This window comes from Triturus cristatus, chromosome 5_1 (genome assembly GCF_964204655.1).
Source record: "Triturus cristatus chromosome 5_1, aTriCri1.1, whole genome shotgun sequence".
NCBI classification, from domain to species: Eukaryota; Metazoa; Chordata; class Amphibia; order Caudata; family Salamandridae; genus Triturus; species Triturus cristatus.
Genome location: NC_140587.1, coordinates 15,205,022 through 15,227,887, shown reverse-complemented (window position 1 = coordinate 15,227,887; position 22,866 = coordinate 15,205,022). Strand labels below are relative to the sequence as shown.

The 22,866-nt window shown below is 46.1% G+C and overlaps 1 protein-coding gene across 1 annotated transcript in view; it reads left to right on the top strand.

Moving 5' to 3' along the window:
* Positions 1-22,241, top strand: part of LOC146829965 (GTPase IMAP family member 9-like) — an 85,978-nt gene extending 63,737 nt beyond the window's left edge. The window contains exon 3 of the mRNA XM_085603998.1: positions 20,493-22,241. Within this exon, the coding sequence (XP_085460124.1) occupies positions 20,493-21,274 (782 nt within the window). The 3' untranslated portion in view covers positions 21,275-22,241. The remainder of the gene's footprint in view (positions 1-20,492) is intronic.
* Positions 22,242-22,866: the final 625 nt, after the last annotated feature.

Below are 22,866 nucleotides of genomic sequence, written 5' to 3'. Positions count from 1 at the left end.
GAAAGTTCTGGAATCTGCGTGGATCCACAAATTTCCACCCACCCCGCGTTCCCCAAAGTCTTCCGAGAAAAATGGTACCTCACTTGTGTGGGTCAGCCTAGTGCCCGCGACAGGAAACGGCGCAAAATGTAACGTGAACACACCTCAATTTTGTTGCGACAAATGACCCTTTTTAGGCAAAGTGCCTAGCTGTAGTTTTTGAACCATAGCTCTGCCGGCACCTAGGGAACAATAGCAAACCTATACATTTTTGAAAACTAGACACCCAGGGGAATCCAGGATCGGGTGACTTGACTGCCTCCCACCAGGTTCTGTTACCCAGAATCCCTTGCAAACCTAAAAAATTGCCTAAAAAAACACATTTTTCCCCACATTTCTCTGGTGGAAAGTTCTGGAATCTGCGTGGATCCACAAATTTCCACCCACCCCGCGTTCCCCAAAGTCTTCCGAGAAAAATGGTACCTCACTTGTTTGGGACGGCCTAGTGCCCACGACAGGAAACTGCGCAAAACGTAACGTGGACACACCTCAATTTCACAGCGAATAATGACCCTTTTTTGGCAAAGTGCCTAGCTGTAGTTTTTGAACCATAGCTCTGCCGTCACCTAGGGAAACCTAGCAAACCTATATATTTTTTAAAACTAGACACCAAGGGGAATCCAGGATGGGGTGACTTGACTGCCTCCCACCAGGTTCTGTTACCCAGAATCCCTTGTAAACCTAAACAATTGCCAAAAAAAACACATTTTCTCCACATTTCTCTGGTGGAAAGTTCTGGAATCTGCGTGGATCTACAAATTTCCACCCATCCCGCTTTCCCCAAAGTCTTCCGATATAAATGGTACCTCACTTGTGTGGGTCGGCCTAGTGCCCGCGACAGGAAATGGTGCAAAACACAACGTGGACACACCTCAATTTCACAAAGTGTCTAGCTGTAGTTTTTGAACCCTAGCTCTGCCGGCACCAAGGGAGACCTACCAAACCCACACATTTCTGAAAACTAGACACCCGGGGGATTCCAGGGAGGTATGGCTTGCGTGGATCCCCCAACGTTTCCTTACCCAGAATGCCCTGCAAACCTAAAATTTAGCTGAAAAAAACACATTATTCACACATTTTTGTGTGGGAAAGTTGTGGCATCACCGGGCTGACACCCCGGGTCTCCTGATAAAAACGAGCGAGGCACCGTTTGACCTGGGGGAACGCTGGGTGGTAGGAAATTTGTGTCAGCCCGGTGATGCCACAACTTTCCCACACAAAAATGTGTGAAAAAGGTGAATTCTTCAGCTAAATTTGAGGTTTGCATGGTATTCTGGGTAAGGAAACGTTGCTGCGCTAGGGCCCAAAATCCACAGGTATGCACATTGCTAAAAAAAAATCGGAGCCCAGTGGGCTTTCTGCTGCCCTGGGGGGGAATCGGGGAAGGGGGTTTCATCCTGATATGCCCCTAAAGGGGCAGAAAGACTGTGGCTATTTTTTGTGGGGGTGGGGGCATTGGTATGACCATTTTGGGCAGCCCCCACCCCCACGCATAAAAAAAGCCTGCGTACTCGCTGGCACCTAGTGGGCTTTCTGCCCCCCCAGGGAGCTGATCAGGGGCTACTGCCACCATCTGCCCTCCCGGGGGGGCAGAAAGACTGGAATTTCTCTGGGGGTGGGGTGGGGTATTGTCATGCCCATTTTGGGGAGCCCCTACCCCTACACTAATAAAACAAAAAAATCCATGGTTTCTAGTGGGCATTCTGTGCCCCCAGGGGGGGCCGGATTGGGGGTACAGCTCCCATCTGCCTCCTGGGGGGCAGAAAGACTGTCATTTTTGTGGGGGGGAGGGTGGGGGCATTGGCATGCCAGTTTCGGGCAGCCCACACCCTAAAAACAATTGCGCAAAAAAAATCTCTGGTGTTTAGTGGGCTTTCTGCCCCCCCGAAGGGGCAAATTAAGAGCCAATGCCCCATCTGCCCCCCGGGGGGGCAGAAAGACTGTAATAATTGGGGGGGGGGCATGGGCCTGCCTGTTTTGGGCAGCCCCCACCCCAATTTTTTTTTTTTTTAATTCCCTGGTGTCTAGTGGTCTTTTTGCCCCCCAGGGGGGGCAGATTGGGGGCCAATGCCCCACCTGCCCCCCAGGGGGGGCAGATAGGTTGTAATGGTGGCAGGTGCATGGGGGCATTGGCGTGCCCGTTTCGGGCAGCCCCCACCCTAAATAAAAACTGAAAACAAATCCCTGGTGTATAGTGGGCTTTCTGCCCCCCCAAAGGAGCAGATTAGGGGCCAATGCCCCATCTGCCCCCCGGGGGGCAGAAAGACTGTGATAATTGGGCAGCCCCCACCCCTATTTTTATTTTTTTCAAAATTCCCTGGTGTCTAGTGGGTTTTTTGCCCCCCCCGGGGGGCAGATTGGGGGCTACTGCCCCCATCTGCCCCCCAGGGGGGGGCAAAAAGGCTACATTGTGTCAAAATAATCAGGGGGGAGCAAAGGCCCTTGCCCAAGGGGCCGCTCTCCCTCCCTGGTGTCTAGTGGGTGGATCCCTGCTAGGGGATCGCCCTCCTGTGGCGATCCCCAAGCAGGGATCCATTGGAAAGGGGAGATTCTCCCCTTTCCAACGATACCTCTCCCGTCTTTCTACGTGCTCAGGGGGCTGAGATAGCCCCCTGAGCACGTAGAAAGAGAAACAGAAATGAGCCTCTTGGCTCATTTCAGTTTTACTTTCAGTGTAATGATGTCGGCGCAACGTGCGCGCCGATCGACATTACACTGAAAGCAGGTGGGGGGGTCTCGGGAGCTGGGGAAGCTCTTCCCCAGCTCCCGAGGCTATTTTTAGTGAAAGGGAATCCCTCTGGTGCCCGCATACCTCATGACGAGCTGGACTCGTCATGGGCACAGCGCGACTGTGCTCCATGACGAGTCCAGCTCGTCATGGGCACAGAAGGGGTTAATAGAATCATATAGGTTTTTTTTATCTCAGGGATATAGTCACGTCTCCAACTGCTCTCGGCTTGTCTAAGTGCTAATTTCTTTATTTTCAGCTCGTCCGAGAACCAGCGTTGGGCGTCATGAGGACGTTTAAGTTTGTATTTTTTAAAGGGAGCAACGATGTTACTGGCTGACTCAAGCCAATGCTTGATGCCAGTAGCCTGATTGCTTAGGTAATCCTGTTCATCAGGGTGGGAGGCTTTTAATGAAGTGCAAAATTCGCCAATGTTGGCCCGGTTCCAGTTTCTAGCCAGGTGGTTGCCCAGGAGGGGAGGTTTTGTTGGGGGGGTGCAGTCCATGGAAAAGGAGATAATGTGATGATCTGACCATAGGCAGGGGGAAATTAAGGGTAGTGTAATTTCCAGGTTGGAGGTCCATACCTGGTCCAAAATGTGTCCCTTGATGTGGGTGGCGGTGTGTACCTGCTGGATGCAATTTAGCCCAGGCAGGAGGTCAGTAAATTCTAACGAGCTGGTACTCTCCTATACGTTGGTGGGCCAGTAATTAAAGTCTCCTATGATGATAACTTTGGCATTATTGATGACTAGTTGGGAGATCATTTCGCCTAACAGTTGAGGGAAAGAGGGCATGTATTGGGGGGGTCTGCAATAGAGAGCGCAGATGAAAGGGAAGTGAGGAGAGTCACATTTTAAAACAAGGCTGTCGACTGACGGTATGCCAGTGACTTCCACAGTGGTAAATCTGCATTTGTGATGTATGATGGTTGCAACTCCGCCGCCAGGTTTCCCCGAAGGTCTGTTGGTCGAAAGTGTATAATAACTCGTAGGCACTGCTGCCAGGATATCAGGTACGGATTCGGTAGTAAGCCATGTTTCTGACAGGAAAAGTATGTCAGGTTTATCGGAGTCGAGTAGGTGGAATATTTCTAGTTGGTGTTTGACCAACGAACAGGTGTTTAAGTAGATACATACCAGGGTCCTTTTTTCCTGGGGCATGGGAGTAATAAGGTCAGGTGTTTCTTTAGATTTGGTCGGCGGGCGCTGCTCGGATGGTAGGGCAGAGAGTTCAGGGAGAAAGTTCCTGGGATTGAGAATCCCTGTAGTATGCAGATAGGCTTTTGTGTGGGAGTTGATGGGCCAGTTTGCTTGTAGGTGTCTCAGCTAGGTTGCTGAGTAAGAAATAAAATGGTCATAGTGGGTCGCCCCTAGCCCCTGCCGGCCACGGATGGGCGCAGATGGGCTTGCCGTTGGCGTGTCATATGCGCGCCGGCGGCACACCCGCTGCGTGCGTTTAAGCATTAAACTAAATAGTGGTGAGGCATGGAAAAACTAGCGTGCTGACCCCTACCGGAAGTGCCTGCCCTGATTGGAACTCCCAAGAAGCCCTCCGCGCAACGGAACTAGCCGCGTCGGACCGGGGTAAAGGGGTAATCTGGTACAGGTGAGATTTTGCATGTGCAACGTACAAATATTTAAAACAGCAATGACGGTTGTACAATGGTAAAATATTTAAGAACTTTCAGCAATAGCAGCAACGTTTTACTTTAAAAAGAAGAATGCGCGAGTTTCAAACAGCACAACTAGCAGCATCACCTGATGTCAGGGTTCTGCTGTGTCCGCTGCGCTGCCGTCAAGCATTAAACTAAATAGTGGTGGGGCGCGGAAAAACTAGAGTGCTGACCCCTACCGGTAGTGCCTGCCCCGATTGGAACTCCCAAGAAGCCCTCCGCGCAACGGCACTTGCCGCGTCAGACCGAGGCGAAGGGGTAATCTGGTACACGTGAGATTTTGCATGTGCAAAGTACAAATATTTAAAACAGCAATGACGGTTGTACAATGGTAAAATATTTAAGAGCTTTCAGCAATAGCAGCAACGTTCTACTTTTAAAAGAAGAATGCGCGAGTTTCAAACAGCACAAAAAGCAGCATCACCTGATGTCAGGGTTCTGCTGTGTCCGCTGCGCTGCCCTCAAGCATTAAACTAAATAGTGGTGGGGTGCGGAAAAACTAGCGCGCTGACCCCTACCGGTAGTGCGTGCCCCGATTGGAACTCCCAAGAAGCCCTCCGCGCAACGGCACTTGCCGCGTCAGACCGGGGCGAAGGGGTAATCTGGTACACGTGAGATTTTGCATGTGCAACGTACAAATATTTAAAACAGCAATGACGGTTGTACAATGGTAAAATATTTAAGATCTTTCAGCAATAGCAGCAACGTTCTACTTTTAAAAGAAGAATGCGCGAGTTTCAAACAGCACAAAAAGCAGCATCACCTGATGTCAGGGTTCTGCCGTGTCCCTGGGACTCTAACTCCTGCCATCCACGCATAGCACCATCTACAAGGAGACATGCGTGAGGAGGGAAGTGCCCTGAGCAGGAGTGGTATGGATATTGGTTCTCCTGCTCCCCTGGTGGTTGACGGGTCTCTGCATGTCATTGCTGACCGTTTTCATATTCCTATTGGTTTTGTGTGGTTTTCTGCAAATGGGCATTTCTTGCTGTAAAAACACAGTCCTCAAATTGGGCAGAATACAAGTAAGTAGGAAAGTAGTAATAGTCAAAACTGAAGAACAACAAGTCTCCAAAAATATGAATGTCATGAAGTATGGGTTAGGTAATGTAGTTGAAAATTCAACTCGAGGGGGAATGTTAATATTGATTAAATCAATGGCAATGTTTATAATGAAACACTTGCATACAAGAACAAAATCGCATCACTATTATCAAATTCGCTCAACGTAAAATCTCATTCAACCTCGACTACATACATGGTCCGGCAGGCTCTGCAACCTAGGCCTGAGGTTACTGATTAACAGGTCACAGGTGAGGTGACATGTAACCATCAGACAAACACGCTATCAGAAAACTCAGTTCAATCTACCAGATAAGCGCAGTGACACCACAATGGTCCAGGGACATTGGCCCCCATAAAGCACACATGGCCAGAGGGGTGCATATGATCCAGCGCAAAAACCCACTGCAACGGGGAAGCAACCTGTACCGGTATCATCCCTGCGTCACAGACCCAACATCACACTAGCTCATTCACACATGCAGTCATTGGTGGGGCCCATAACACAAACACTCACACGTTGCTTCCACACACAGGAGGGATGAATAATTCAAGCGCCGGACATGTGAGGGGAACACCTTATAACCTATAGGGAAGGAAAAGTTATTTACAAAATATACATTTATGCCCTATCAACTACAGATCCTTAATCCTAAAACATCAAGGCACTCCTCCCACTTCGGTCAATGGACCAAATTAGTTGGATTTGTTGATGGCGATTTACAACCAGCTAAAACATATTTTAAGACTTCAGAATCTATCTCTTAAATGAAACTCACAACTCATAATTTCTCGTTAATCAATAATTGTTTATCTAAAATTTCATAATGATTTAAATTCGCATTTATCGCGTCAAAGTTTAGAAAGTGTTATATCAAATTTTGAGTAAATCGCATAACATCATATATTACCTAATCTGGCTAATTGGAGTCCTCTAATTCATTGGCTCTGCATAATTTTTGTCGTAAATTGTCCGGAAACAGGCAAAAGCTCAACGTTCTTTGCTCAGCACGTTACAGTCCCAAAGATCAGTAAAGGACCAGATAACTGCAAGCATCTATCATTGCCCGTAGATGTAGGAAAAGTTTGCAGTCATCAGATGATCGGGCAGCATCCAAACCCTCAAAGTTTCAGGCAACGCAAGCGACTGACCCAAAAGCAAGAGCAAAGCGACCAGGAACGAACCCAGATGATCACCAGCAGCAGCAGCCTCAAGCTTCTAGCCCCTATTCTACTACGTCTTTTATAATTCAATAAAGTGAAGAAGATACAATTTTATATTTTAGGACAGTCGTGATTGGCTGGTTGAGATTGTTCAATGTAAGTTTTAGTCTCTCAGTTCAGTTCGAGGGGTGAGGTCATAAATTAGTCCCAAAAGTGGGCTTGTTCCGGTTTATTGTAAAGTTGATTGTTCTCACGTCTAGGCAGTCATCCCGTTCTGTCCTTGTTCGGGTACATGGTGAACAAAGGTCATGATGAGGTTTAGAAGACTTTTGTTGCATCTGCGCAGTTCACTCCGCACCACATGGAACAGTGGCCACTTCGACGTGTGGAGTTAGCGGCCATTTTTGATTTAGGCCCAAATGCCAACTTAAGTGAAACAAACACAAAAGAGTAATTAATGCATGGCAATAATAAATCTAATGTTAACCCCTTACTAACCCCTCTACGTGCTTTTATTTATCTAGCGTATAGCACCATTCAAAGCAATTTTATTCACCTTTTCGGTCCTCCTCCTGGGCAACATTACAAAAGCAACATATATCATGCAGTATTCTATTACCACATATACTATTGTTAATATGCGCACGGATTTTAGTTACAATGATTATTTAGCCATGCACTAAACCTGCTCCATCACATACATTCCCGAAACACCATAAAGTCAGATTCCATATTAAGTATGGAACACACAGCCAATCAGGACACAACATACATATGCACGCAGTGACCACGTGTCTCCATGCCAGACATCTGGACACATTATTCACTGGCCCTCTTTGTGTCCATGCATGGTTGAGGCCCACCTGCAGCTGTTATTAAGGGCCTTATGTACAATGCCTGAACCAAAAAAAGGATTGTCGGAAGCACTTTATGATACCCAAAGAAATGTATAAAAACTCATCAGTATTGATTGTACTTTGAGACAGTCCTCAGACCTGCTTCTGTAACTGTGCAGCTGGCTGAAGTGTTTAATTAAAACAACTGTTTCTGTTTCCAAAATCGCCTCTTGTCTTTTTCAAGGTAGATGTCTATTCATGTAACATTTTTAACAGGGGTGAGAGATCCCCTTGCAGGAGGGTGCAATGATGTATTGCAGCCAACTACATGGAGATGCCTAGGGAGTCCATAGGACCCCCGTAAGCCCCCTGCAGAGGGCTGCCATCAGGGGGCGCACTGACAGTGAGCCACATTTTAGGTGGTGCACTATGAGTGAGCCCCCTGATAGCTTCTTTACCTTTGCGCCACGTCTATTATACGGCATGGGTGCAGAGGCAAAGAGATTCCCTCATTTGCATGGGGCCACGCCTCTGAGGATAGCGCTGGTGTTATGTGTGCCCGCACTATCTGTATCACAGAAGGGGGCTGCACAATCTTCTGCATCTCCTTCTATAGTACCAAAGTGGCCCGGGGGCATGCACAGTGGGCGCAAATGCTCTTTGTGCCCCGGGGCACATTGTATAATACGGAGGTTCTGGACTTTTTAAGAGTCCAGAGGTGTCAGGGAAACAACACCCGAAGACCCCTGAGTTCCTTCCTCTCTCGGTGCACAAATAAACAGAGACGCGGGTTTCTCGATGGTGGCGTCAGAGACCAAGATTTATTTACTGCAGGGACACAGAAGTCATAGGAACCACACAGAGGCAGAATCTACGAGACTGTTTAAATTGCATTAAGTGGGTTGTTCCTTAAATACACGAAAAATGTCTTTAGGCAACATTACACGAATATTTCTCATGCCCAACCCGGTATCCCAAACAAACAGTAAATAGACATCAAACAATAATTAGTCGTAGGTTTTCGGTATTCGATCAGGTCCCCTTGTCAGTTTTCCATTCTTTGCCCGATCCTCCCCATCATAAAAATCGTAACCTCCCCATTGTAAAAGCCCAGAAGGAGAGGAGTAGAGCCAGGTGCAAAGGATTGAAAAGTAGGATAAGAGGTGTTTATGGATCATAAACGGGCATGGCTACCGTCTTCGGCCTTTCAGTCAGGACACGAGAACCAGTATAGCAGGACTGGCCTCAGGCAAGGGAGGCAGCTTGATTCTGCCTAGTCATGCAGTGTCAGCCTTTCTCGGGGCTCGAGCTTACGTATCCTTAACAAGGTGATTCTGCCGGGGTCATCGCCCGTTCATTGACTATGTGAGGGCAAGAAACAAAATGGATGCCATAACTAAAATGGATGCCATGACTTAACAACAGAATGCCCTATTTCTCAGTGAATTCATGCTAGTTGCGCAGCGAAAACACTGTCATGCATATAATGGATCATTTACGGTTCATTGGTACCAAAATCGTGTCAGTACTACGATACAGAATACACGGGTTCGGATCGCTACAGAACCTCAGACCGTCCTTTTGCCCTTACATAGGCAATAACTTACTCTATGTCAGAGTCCATTTCTATGTTCATCAGGTCACTGATATGTTGCTGAAGCATTACTCTATCCCGTGGCGTATCTCTAAAAACAGGTGGTCTTCTTACGCATGTCGAAACACAAAGGCTACATAAGGCAGGACCACACTGAACAATGAGACAGCACGAAAATAAAAATACCAATGCAACACCAGTGACTATCAGAACCTTCCATCCCCACGCAGATAACAGACTCCAGAACCATCCCATTAATGACCAGTCACCTTCCTCTACATGAATAGAGTCAGAGATTTTGTGTAACTTAGAGATGGCCTTGTATACCGTTGGCGCATTATCTGGGATAAAAACACAGCAACTCGATTGGATCATCTTACATACTCCACCTCGATCTGCAAGTAACACATCAAGGACCATACGGTTCTGTAACGTCATGAGGCGATCCGCTTGAAGCTCAGCTGTCAGGTTACTAAGGGCACCTGCAGTTTCGGTGATAGTGGATTCAACTACCCGTGTTAGTTGACGTAAGTTTCTACTGTTGGCCATAGGCCCCCAGAATGGAAGGAAACCTTTGAAGAAGTCTCCTGCTTCTTGGCCGGCAGTATCTTCTTTACTGAAAACACCTCTCACAACTCTAGTTTTGTGATAATCCGGTGCAGCAGTGTATGTCGGAGGCAACAGTTGAGCGATATAACATGAGCCTGAGAAGTCAGCAGACAGCCATGTGTATACTCTGTCTTTGCAAACAAAATAGGTACCCTTAGCAGCTAAAAATGCAGGGGAAGACTGCGACGGGAAAACGTATGTTTCGATACAGTCACTCTTCCCTAGTCGAGCTTTCGGATTCATCCCATTTCCTTGCAAACAGACCTGACCTTGGTGGGGTACGACCCAGATCGGAGTCGAGCTTTTACGTTTGTTCTCACCCAAAGTAATGCCATATTCCGTAACATTCCAACCCATGTAAACTCGCAATTCATCCTTGGGAATGAACGGAGTGTTATTGACATTTCTAACCATGTCAGTGATTCCTTTTACCAAGGCTCTATTAGCGGAGTTATACCTAGTGGAACGCGGAGGTCGTGGAGGATAGGTCTCTAGGGCATAAGTGAACATGGTCTGAAATGCCCAGAATGATCCATTATAACTAAAGGGCAGAACCAGATAAGGGATGCCCTTGTCCATGGTATGTGGTATCAAGCCACACACCCAGCAATTCGTTGTGTTAACCACTAGTTGATGTTGGTGCAAGAGCTGAATGAAAGTGTTATTTATAAACTCAGAGCGTCGAGCTTGCTCGTGGGCAGGAAAAGGATGGAAAGAATGAAGAGAAACAACAGTCGGAGAAACAGGAACGTGGCGAGATACTGTAGATGTAACAGGTGTAAAGATCAACTGAATACCAAAAATAATTCCGCCTACCAAAGTTATAAAAACAATCAGAAGTGTCAGAGCACATTGCATTAGAAAACATTTGCTATACAATATGTCATATAGTTTTGTCTTGTGCACATTTATGACGTTAACCTGTCGCAGTTCAGGAAGCTCCATCTTCTACAACCGTTCGCAACGGATGGTTTGTACCTGTTAAAAATTGCCTCTGTCTACTCTGGGAGTTCCCAAAATAAACAGAAGAAACCGACCTTGTGTCTGGTTCCCTGCAAATTAAAACAAGGCACACGTTACGACCCTACGGTAACCCAGACGGCAAGGTGAGAGAACAACGAAAACAAAAAGATAAAAAATTTAGAGTAAACTTCCTGACTGAATGGAATGTGATAAGATAAAAACAGTTTTCAAACAGAAAGGTAATTATGCAATGTCATTAGTTCATAGCATGAGAACGTAGATTATATCTGTACTTCCCGGGTCTTGTCTGATCTTGAAACAGCTGGTCTACAGGTGCATAAATGTTCGACTCCACAGGTGACAAATGTTCACTTTGTACAACACTCTGTCCAGGGTTCAAAAGAGCGGTTTCTGCTGAGGTGTCAGAGTTCTGCGTTTTAGTTCGTGGGTCCGTTATGTACTCTGCATCACTGAAAGGGATGAGCCTAGGAACAGGTTCTGTCTCGGATACACCAAATCCCTGTCTAACCCAGTTGTCATAGGGGAGTGGGAGAGGGACACGCTTCGTATGGCTAGCGTGCACCCAATTCTTCCTTCCAGCTAGGCGTACAGCAGTTCTCGTTGTTAGGAGCACCTGGAACGGGCCCACGAATCTTGGCTGGAGGTTCCGGGTTCGCTCAAAATTCCGCACCACCACTTGGTCGCCTGGTTTCAACGTGTGGCCTGGACTCTCTGGCAGTTTAGGCAAGGATTCGAATACCTGTTGATGAATAAGGCTTAGTTTAGCAGTCAGGTCATAAAGATAATCAATCAACATTGGATATTCGATCTGTTTGAATTCCTTTGGCCTAGGGACTCCCCAAACATTAGCAGGACGACCGAACACAATCTCATATGGGCTAAGCCCTACTCGAGAGTGTACAGTCGCTCTGGTGGACAGTAGAGCTAAAGGCAGTGCATCTGGCCAAGATAGACCAGTGGAAGCTTGAATTTTAGCAAGTTTCAGTTTCAGGGTACCATTGTACCCTTCAACCAAACCTGCTGACTGTGGGTGATTCGCACTGTGGAATTTCTGGGCGATACCCAGACCCGTACACACATTCTTCATGACTTTCCCTACAAACTCACTTCCATTGTCTGACCAAACAATCCGTGGCATACCATACCTGGGGAAGTATTCTTTGAGGAGGATTTTGGCAGTGGACATAGCAGTGTTATCCTTTAATGGATATGCCTCAATCCATCTTGAAAAGGCACAGACTACCACTAGGACATATTTAAGATTGTTACACCTGTCCATGTGGATAAAATCCAACTGAATCACTTCAAAGGGACAAGAAGGGGGAGCAAAATGACCAGTTGGGGTTGGGGTTCCCTTGCCGGGATTATGCATCAGGCATATCATGCAGTTTTTCACCACTCTTTACGCATACTTAGTAATTCCATCATTCTTCCATACTGGAGCTAACATTTTACAGATCCCTTTCGAACTGATGTGCGCCGTTCCATGCGCCATCGTGACTACTGCGAGTACATACGCATCAGGTAACATCCAACGCTGCTGTTCAGACAAATCAACCCAACATCCACTTGAATCCATTTTACCCGTTTTCTCCTTCCATTCATTCTTCTCATTTTCAGTTGCTTCATTCTGGATTGCTTTCACACTTTCAATCGTATTCTCACACATCCCTGATTCAGCAATCCATCTTGCAGACGTTGCAACGTACATTCGGCTCGTCATGTTCTTGGCCGTTTCTTTGGCGACCTCATCAGCGAACGCATTCCCACGGCCAACATCATCCGTAATCTTTCGATGTGCACTGCACTTCACAATCGCAACCTCATTCGGTAGGGTCAGAGATTCTAATAGATCGCTGACTAACTGTCCATGTTGGATCTTAGTCCCATGGGACGTGAGAAAACCACATTCACTCTCTTTCCCTCAGCTAAAACACACACTCTTGTCAATGCAATTAATTCTGCAGCTTGGGCAGAATTCTGACTTACTCTTGCAGTCTCAACAATCGTACTCAAAGTCGTAACTGCATACGCGGCCGTCACATCACCATTCTGTAGTTTAAAACATGACCCATCGACATATAAAGTGCCGTCTGGATCTAGTAACGGAGTGTCTTTTAAATCAATCCTACCTTTTGTCTCTTCCTCAGTTCTAAAACAACAATCATGGGACTCTGAATCACTCGACTCCTGAGTAGTCGGCAACAGCGTTGCTGGATTCAATATGTTGCATCGCTTGATCTGAATGTGACTTGCCAAAAGCGTCAGCTCATAGCCTGATAGTCTAGCACTGGTGAGGTGCTGAGTTTTCGTTCGATTCATGAGTGTATCCACAGCATGTGGAACCATGACTACTGACATGTTGTTTATGACTAGTCCAGCAGACTGTCGAATAGACACTGCGGCTGCTGCCGTGGCTCTCAAACAACTTGGCAATGCTCGGGCTACCGGATCTAATGTGGATGAGAAATACGCACAAGGCCGCTGTTTGTCACCAAATTGTTGCGTTAATCCACTCAACGTACAACCTTCTCTTTCATGGACATATAAAGTAAACGGCTTACTGTAGTCAGGAGTACCTAACACAGGAGCTGAACACAGCGCATCACGTAAGTCGGAGAAGCTCTGTTGGCATTCATCAGACCATGGCAAAGGGCTCGGAACACCTTTCCCAGTCAGGGCTACCAATGGTTTCGCCATGAGAGAAAAATTTGGGATCCATTGCCTGCAGTATGACGTAATACCCAAGAACGCACGCACTTCTCTCTGTGTGCTTGGTACAGTCATCTGCGAAATTGCTTTGATTCTCTCTGGGGTCAACCTTCTTCCCTCCTTTGACAAAAGATGACCTAAGTAGGTCACTTCTTAGCAACAATATTGCTGTTTAGAAGGTGAAACCTTGTGATGCAAGTCAGACAAATGACGTAATAAAGAAATTGTAGCTATTTTGCAAGTTTCCTTGTCATCAGCAGCCAGTAAAAGATCATCTCCATATTGGATCAGAGCAACACCAGGAGGAAGTACAAGAGCATCTAATTGACTCTTCAATGCTTGGCTGTAAATTGAAGGGCTCTCACAATAACCTTGTGGAGCGCGTTTGAATCTGAAACTGCGACCTCCTAAGGAGAAACCAAAAATGTCTCTACTTTCCTCGGCTATCGGAATGCTGAAAAATGCATTCTTCAAATCGATCACTGTAAACCATGAGGCTGAGGCAGGAATCAACGTCAATAATGCAGTGATATCTGGTACCACAGGAAACTGCGGAATCACTATTTTGTTAACTTCTCTGAGGTCAATCACAAATCTGTAGATTGGAGGTTTGGACGGGTCAGTGCGTTTCAAAATCGGCAGAACAGGACTATTGCAGACATTTCCTCTAGTTTCCTCTATCACATCTTTCTGTATTAAGTCTTTCACAATCAGCAAAAGTACACGTTCACCTTCATTCGAAATCCGATACTGTGGGATTCGTGGGAATCTAACATTCGCTTTCAGACTTACCACATTAGGGGGAATTTCCAAGAGGCCTACATCGTTAGGACCAGTCTCCCAAAGAGTATCAGGGAGAGAACGCAGCTCCGGTGGGAGCTTATCCATCGACATATACATTGGAGAGATGACTCTTTTGCCTAATGTGAGCTGTACTCCTGAAGGAGAACAGTACAGTGTCGCATGCAGGCGTTTCAACAGATCTAAACCAAGCAGATTCTCATTACAACCGGTTGTTAGGATAAGGGGTGCTTCTAGTTCGCATGGCCCAACAGAAATTGATAAAGGACTAGAAACAGGATTGTGAACAGGGGCGCCTGAGAAACCTACTGAAGTGTTCGTTAAGCCAGACAAAGGTGCGCCAGGGAGTTTCGCATGCATAATTGAACTTTTTGCCTCACCAGTATCCAAGAGAAACGGTTCGACCACGCCTGATGTAACTACTGCTACATAAGGTCCACTCTGATCAACTGGAACTGATACTACTCCCTCTCTTTGCCTGTGGCTGTCCTAGTACTCGCTTCTCTGAATCTCTTCATTATGATCATAATAATCTTCAACATGATACTGTGGAGATCTACCCGGTTGCGCAGGTTGTAAATTTCGCTGATCGAAATAATTTGATGGGCGATCGGCCTGTGGTGTCATTGTACCACGTCCTCTACCTCTAGGAGCTTGCATAAACCCAACATTACCTCTCTGAGCTGGGACACCACTAGTCTGTGCGTGCAGTACCGGACACTCATTCTTATAATGACCCTCCTTTTTACAATAGGCACACTGATTCCATGCTAACTGTTGTAGGGGAAAACCATAATTAAATCTTTGGGACGTCCCTTGCTGGAATTGTGGCTGTTGCTGAAACTGGGGTCGCTGCTGTGAATCTGACTGATTCGAGCGAGGCGGATACGCCTGTTGCAATAGTACTTTAGTCTTCAAATCTTTCGTTTTCTTTTCTGACTTTTCCTTCTCTTCTTTCTCTCTATTCTCGTAATACTGAGCAGTTGCAAGTATCTGTGCTGTTGTCGACACTGCCCATGCACTTTCAGAATCCTTTAACTTGTTACTAAGCTCAGGTAGTAAATTAAACACGAACTTGTCGACAAATAACCTCTGGCCTCCCTCAGTACTCATATCTTGCCCACTGTGGTCTACGAAGGTCTCTTCAAATCTAGTGAAGAAGTCAGAGACGCTTTCGTCCTTCTTTTGCTTGCATGCCGATAGTTTATCCCAATTAACTCGTAAAGCTGGCATCAGCGTTTTCATCAGATTAATTATTCTGCCAGGTAAGGCAGCAATCAGAGGTTCAGGTTTAGCACCGCCAACTTGTTGCGCATCTGCTGCTACAATAGCTGGCTAATCACCTCCTAGGGCGACTGGGTGGTTCTCTTGCCGAATCTTGGCCCATATAGGCTGTGGCACTACATTGCCAAATAACATTTCAATGTCTGCCAAATTCATGACACACGCTTGAACTGACTGTGTTAACTCTTTATAATAACCAGCAGGATTTTTACGCGGGTCCGGCAGTGCTTGTTTTACTGCTAATACTTCGGCCCGCTTCCAAGGGATGTGTATCCACACTCTATGGAACTGTGCCGGAGCAGCTGCAATACCATTAGCCGCATCAGCTTGAACTGCATCACGCCATATCGGTGGAACTTCCCTCATCGGATATTGACCTCGTCTTTTCCTAGTAATCGGTGAACCATCAGGGTCCCTTGTCGCTCGAAGAGGGGAATCATCCCTATAAGCTAAAATCAGTTCTATCGCTCCCCTTACTTCTGAACCTATCACCATTCCTGCGGCGAATTTCTGCTGAACATTTATCAGATCAGAGGGGATGGAATCTAAGTCATCATCTTCCCATTCCTCACGCACAAGAGAACACATCACGTCAAAAACATAACGTTGAGTTGGTTCATTCCATTGCATAAAGGTATCTAACACTCTTCGTGCATCATACTTCACAGCTTTCGACATCCACCTAAGAGCTGTCGAATCTAACATTTCTCGTTCCTGAGGACCAGGAAGCTGGCTACGTCTCTGTATAGAGTCAGAAACGGGGGTCCCAATTAAAGACCTGTAGAGAGGAGTTAAGATATTAGTTACAGAGTCGGTTATTTTCCGACGAACGGAAAGCGGAGTCAGAATGTTCACAGGGTTCGGGAGCAGGGCAGCTGAAGCAGATGAAATAGTAAGGGTGGGAGTAGCAGGTAAAGCAGTTTGCGAGACGACAGGCAAAGGCAGAACAGGCGACCCTGGAAGAGGGGGTGCCGAAGGAATATTAACCACGGAAAGGACAGGAGCTGGAATCAAAGGAAGTGGAGCAACTATTCCAGGCTGACCAGCAGCTGGCTGTACAACAGGTAGTAACTGTGGTGCTGTAATACCCTGTGCATACGGTGGAGGTGAATTCAACAGGTAAGACAACAGAGGATCCTTTTCATGATCCTCTATCGGCTTAGTAGGACAAGATGGCAATACAGGGTAACATTTATCAATTGCCAAATTATATTTTCTATTCGCCATCTCCATTGCTTTCTCAGTCTCGTTGACATGCAGCTGCCTAGCAGACTCCATTAAAGTCAACCCTTTCTCTTTCTGTTCTTTCTTCGTCTTCCTAATTTCTCTCTGTTTGGCTTCTTTACGCCATACGCGAAAAGAATCAAACATTGCCGGCCGGGCTTTTCTCTTAAACAACTTCATTTCTAGATTGTCTAGAATTTCGCTTTCGAAGCTACCATGCGGTGGCCAACTAAGGACACCATCTTTTCTGGTATAACGGACCCATACTTCATTATACGCAATAGGACCTACACCATGTTTACAATAGAGCTCATATGTAGGAGTTCCAATCGGAGGAACCGAACACAAGTCCTCCAACCGGGAATCCCCGTTACAACGTAACCAGGACAGGAAACAATTACTACTGTTAGTCATGACAAACAAAGACAAATTCCAACCAAAATGCGCACAGAACTTAGGCCTACCAGAATGAACCAATACCAAAACAAAGATTATCTAAACAAGAGCGACCAATGATAATCTACGAATTAAACCAGAGCAACAAAGAACAACCAAACTGAGCGTAACCCACTTAATACTTAACTGAAATGTGGAAGACGTCACCAAAGAGAACCCGTCTACGTCTCGCCGTACTAAGGTCTGCACCTCGGGTCCAAGACAGGGCGACAGTCAGGGCAGCGGTCCTCTGTAGCCGTCTGGGAACGGGAACCCTCGTGGAAGAGATCGTCGGGCCACTTTTACGACATGCAGGGATCGATGAAGCGGGGTACCTCCCTCCGGAATCTTCACACGAAACTCCTCGAACTTTTCAGGCTTTGGACCGGTACCGGATGACGTCGCCCCACGTTGGGCGCCAATTTGAGGTTCTGGACTTTTTAAGAGTCCAGAGGTGTCAGGGAAACAACACCCGAAGACCCCTGAGTTCCTTCCTGTCTCGGTGCACAAATAAACAGAGACGCGGGTTTCTCCATGGTGGCGTCAAAGACCAAGATTTATTTACTGCAGGGACACAGAAGTCATAGGAACCACACAGAGGCAGAATCTACGAGACTGTTCAAATTGCATTAAGTGGGTTGTTCCCTAAATACACGAAAAATGTCTTTAGGCAACATTACACGAATATTTCTCATGCCCAACCCGGTATCCCAAACAAACAGTAAATAGACATCAAACAATAATTAGTCGTAGGTTTTCGGTATTCGATCAGGTCCCCTTGTCAGTTTTCCATTCTTTGCCCGATCCTCCCCATCATAAAAATCGTAACCTCCCCATTGTAAAAGCCCAGAAGGAGAGGAGTAGAGCCAGGTACAAAGGATTGAAAAGTAGGATAAGAGGTGTTTATGGTTCATAAACGGGCATGGCTACCGTCTTCGGCCTTTCAGTCAGGACACGAGAACCAGTATAGCAGGACTGGCCTCAGGCAAGGGAGGCAGCTTGATTCTGCCTAGTCATGCAGCGTCAGCCTTTCTCGGGGCTCGAGCTTACGTATCCTTAACAAGGTGATTCTGCCGGGGTCATCGCCCGTTCATTGACTATGTGAGGGCAAGAAACAAAATGGATGCCGTAACTAAAATGGATGCCATGACTTAACAACAGAATGCCCTATTTCTCAGTGAATTCATGCTAGTTGCGCAGCGAAAACACTGTCATGCATATAATGGATCATTTACGGTTCATTGGTACCAAAATCGTGTCAGTACTACGATACCGAATACACGGGTTCGGATCGCTACAGAACCTCAATACTGCCCCTGATCTGTTTTCTGTATGCATGGGATGTGTAGAAGTAGGAGTAAGAATGAGCAGAGGTGTCTCAAAGATTTGTGAAAGCTGATGCAGTTATGGAGGTATGCTGGGCTAGTGTTGTGTGGTACCTTGAAAGTGTGGGTGAGGAGTTTGAGCTGTTTTCGTTTGTGAATGGGGAGCCAGTGGGCTCCTTCAGGTGTGGCGTGATGCCAGCGCAGTGCGGTAGATTGCAAGTGACGAGGCTTAAGAAAAGCACAATGATGAGAACATTCTAGGCCTCATTTATGGGGTTTTGCCGTAGGGCAGCGCAGCAGGCCTTGCCTCTGTTCTGCCGTACGGCAAAAGAAAAGGGCAGGAATGTGCTGCATCTATTAGATATGGTGCATTTCTGTCCTTCCCCCCTGTGCCAGCACAGAATGGGTACCCTGTGCCAACGCAGGCACCTTTGCACCATGGTGCAAGGGTGCCTGCCTTGCGGGAATGAATATTTTTGTGCAGGAAGGGAAACCTTCCAGTACAAAAACAATCACCAGGGGGCATATGGATCAAACGATTTTTTAATCGCAAACGCTGCGATTCGCAAAATAACAGCGTTTGCGATTAAAAAAACGGTAATCGTAATCGGGATGTATGAGCCAAATCCCATCGCAAAATTAAGGAATTGCTAATTTAGCGATTTCTTAATTTTGCGTAAGCAGTTAAGTAATCGCAAATTGCGATTTCTTAAATGATATGTAAAAAGCACCCAAGTTGTGCGAATTATCCTTTAGAAATCACAAATTACCACCAACTTCCAGTTGGTGGTAATTTGCGATTTCCTTTCAAAATGCACTTTTTAGAATTTTGCAAGGTGCCACGTGGCACTCATACATGCCCTTAGGGCATGTATGTGCGCCATATGCACACACATGCTCATTTCAGGGGTGCATCAGGGTGTCATCATGACACCCTTGCACCTTTGAAATTATTCTCAAATAGCGATTAGAAAATTGCGAATTCGCTATTTGAGAATTACTTCCCATTCATTCCTATGGGTCTCCTGGCCCATAGAAATGAATGGGCAGGTATTCCTTAATTGTGATTTCGCAATTTGCTATTCGCAATTAAGGAATTTTAAGAAATCGCAAAAAGTTTGCAATTTTTTAAATACATCCCGTTTTGCAATTCTCAAATAGCGATTCTTTAAAAATCGCTATTTGAGAATCGCAAATGGTGATGTTGATACATATGCCCCCAGAGACTTTGTTTCTCTTCCTGTGTGTGCTGCAGAATGCAGCACACACAGGAAGAGAGAAACAAGGAGAAATAAAGATATTTCTCCGTGTTGCGCCTCCCTTACTCCTCCCCTGGGGGACGTACGGTTATGGCACTGCCTCAATCTTACCATTTCTCATAAATCTGGGGCAGTGTCAAAAAGCCATGGATGTTACTAGGAACGCACCCAGCAACATCCATGGAACACCCTTTTCAGACAGTTTTCTGCGTGAAAGGGGCACATATTTATAAGGCCTTGAAAAGCCATGTAATGTGGCTTTATGTGGCCTTATAAATATGCCAGTGGCACATTGCCCAACTGGAACGTCTGAACAGTGAGGTTCCGGTGGCGCAAAAGTGCAGGTAGGACCTCTTAAATGAGGCCCTCTGTATTTACCATATGTAGGACTTGAAGATTTTCAGAACTGGCAAAAATAGGATTAATGCTGTGCAGTTGGCAGCCAACGTATATCCCACCAGCTAATCAAATGGCAGGCTAGATAAACAGAGTCCCAAGATGGTGGCCCAAACCCAGGCAATTTATTCAGAATGGTACACTGAGGAAAAGTGAAACAATAAAATGAAAGGACGGTCTGATCCCCACATACAAAATGCACGGTGCTTCACAAACAAACTGACAGCACTTTAGTAGAGGATATTTTTATCTCTAGTCTATTGCACTGGTGTATTTGTTTATTTCAGTTTTCCTGGTGCCGGAGCAGTGTATAAAAATGTAAAATAAGATAAAACAATAAGATTGTCCATCTTTTTTGCTTTGCAGATTACAGAAACTTTGGGACTAATGGCAGAGAGCTGAGAATTATACTCACTGGAAGTGCAGGAGCTGGAAAAAGTGCCACTGGAAACTCCATCCTTGGTGGGAAGCCGTTTTTGTCCAGGGCTTCTCAGAATTCAGTGACCCTGACGTGTGAGGCAATGACCAGCAATCGGAATGGAAGGAACCTTGTAGTAGTCGATACTCCTGGTTTCTTCAACAGAAATGTACCTGAAGAAGAAGTGAGGAGCGATATGAGAGAGTGTCTGAAGCTCTGTCATCCAGGACCACATGCCATAGTCCTGGTCCTCCAGGTGGGGCGGTTCAGCCAAGAGGAACAGCAGTCTGTCGAAAGGATTCAAAGGGTGTTTGGAAGGGGAGCGCTGAAGCACATGGTGATCGTGTTCACCCGAAAAGAGGACCTAGAAGATAAATCAATCGATCAGTTTGTGAATGAAGCTGAGCCACATCTCATGAAGCTCATTGCAAAATGTGGGAAGCGTTACTGTGCATTTAACAACAAGGCGACAGGCGATGAAAACACCCAGCAGGTGATGGAGCTGATCAACATAATAAAACAAATCGAGGTCGACAATAGGGGACATTTTATTCCTGGTAAAGCATGTGCTGATAAAGACCTTTTGATCAAGGGCATAGCTATAGGAGTGGTAGTTGGGTTGATAGTTGGGCTGATAGTAGCAGAAGTTGGAAACTGGCCATTTGCATACACAGTAATTCCCATGGCTTTAATATCAGGTGCTGTGGGAGGGTTGTGCACAATATACTGAGGGGCAGATTTACAACCCCATTCCGTCACTTTTGTGCCGCAGTTGCAGCATTTTTTTGACGCAGCAGAGGCATAAAAGTTGCGGTTCATTTACAACGTGACACATCTAGGGAGATACGTCATGTTGTAAAGTCCTGCTTCACATGATTCCTACACCAGGTATAATGTATGGAGGGTGGGCGTTCCCATGCATAAAGCCACGTAGAAGTGACGCAGTGAAATTTACAAGATTTCACTGTGTCACTCTACGCCTTCACTGGGTCAAAATCCCTACGCCTGCTTAGACCAGGCTTAAGGATTGACGCAGGGCAATTTGCATGAGACCTGCCTATGTTTTCTGGCGCATTGCTGGAGTTGCGTCACTTTTATGACAAACTCCAACAATGTGTTACTTTTCCTCCAACAGATGCATCAGAATTTCTGATGTATCTGTAATACCTTGCGCCATAGTGCACTGTATTGTAAATACAGCGCATCCATGGTGGCACAAGGACATTTGGAGGTGACGCAAGGAAACTGACACACCTATGCAGATGCATCAGTTCCTAGTAAATCTGCCCCAGTATAAATAATCTCCAATCCGTGAGTTGCAGTAGAACTGCTTGAACCAGTCCCTTTTGTGATTTAATATGACTCATCTAAACTTGTGTAGCCCCTAGGGTGCATGAGGGGCCTCATAAAATACAAAAGGCCACATATACAAAAGCCAGCCGTCATTTCTCATGAGAAAATAGTAACATGTACTTAGATGGAGTGGATATGAGTTACTAGTCTTGTTATATGTTCGTGTTGCACTACCTTGCTCACTCCCCTTCCCAGAAGCGCAAGCTAAGGCGCACCACCCATGTGCCACGCAGTACGTCTTAACTTCACATGCATGTTGTACAATCACATAATGACATGCTAAAACAAATTGTTGGTTTTTAGAACTATGTAGAAATAAATATCCTCTCTAAAGGTAAAACGTTGCTTTTTGTCAATGTCCTTTCTTTTCCAAGTGTAAAGTCAGATGTATCAAGTTAAATACAAACTAGAACAAAGGTAAGTTAAAAGCTCCACAAATCATGATTCAACCATCAGAACTCCATATTCCAACTACCAAGCAGCCCGTTAGGCTACAGGCCGAGGAGCAGAAGATCTCTACTTGTGACTAGGACTGGGGTCTAAGGTATGCTAGTCTCCCTGCCCTGGAGCCTGAAGCACCAGGGCCTTCCTGCTTTCCAAAACCAATACGTCCTGTGAGGAAGAGGAGCGCAATTGGAGGGAGTGAGGGCCAGTGGGGGATCCTGGTGAGTGGAACCCCACAGGGAGGTGTGAGGAAGCAGCTTCTGCACCTGTTGAAGCAGGTTCTGATTATCAAAAAGGAGAATGGTGAGCCTTGGAAACCAGGAACAGTTTATGTTTAATTATCAATAATGGCCGGTAATAGAAGCCACATCTCCTGCAGTTGCTGCAGGAATTCACATTGCATTAGGTATATGGCATGCTTTATACTGTACAGTGGGTGCAATAAAGTGAAGATCGTCTCTCTTTGGACAGGAAATACTGGTACAGTGGGTCATACATTGCATGTTTAGATGCTTGATCCCACTC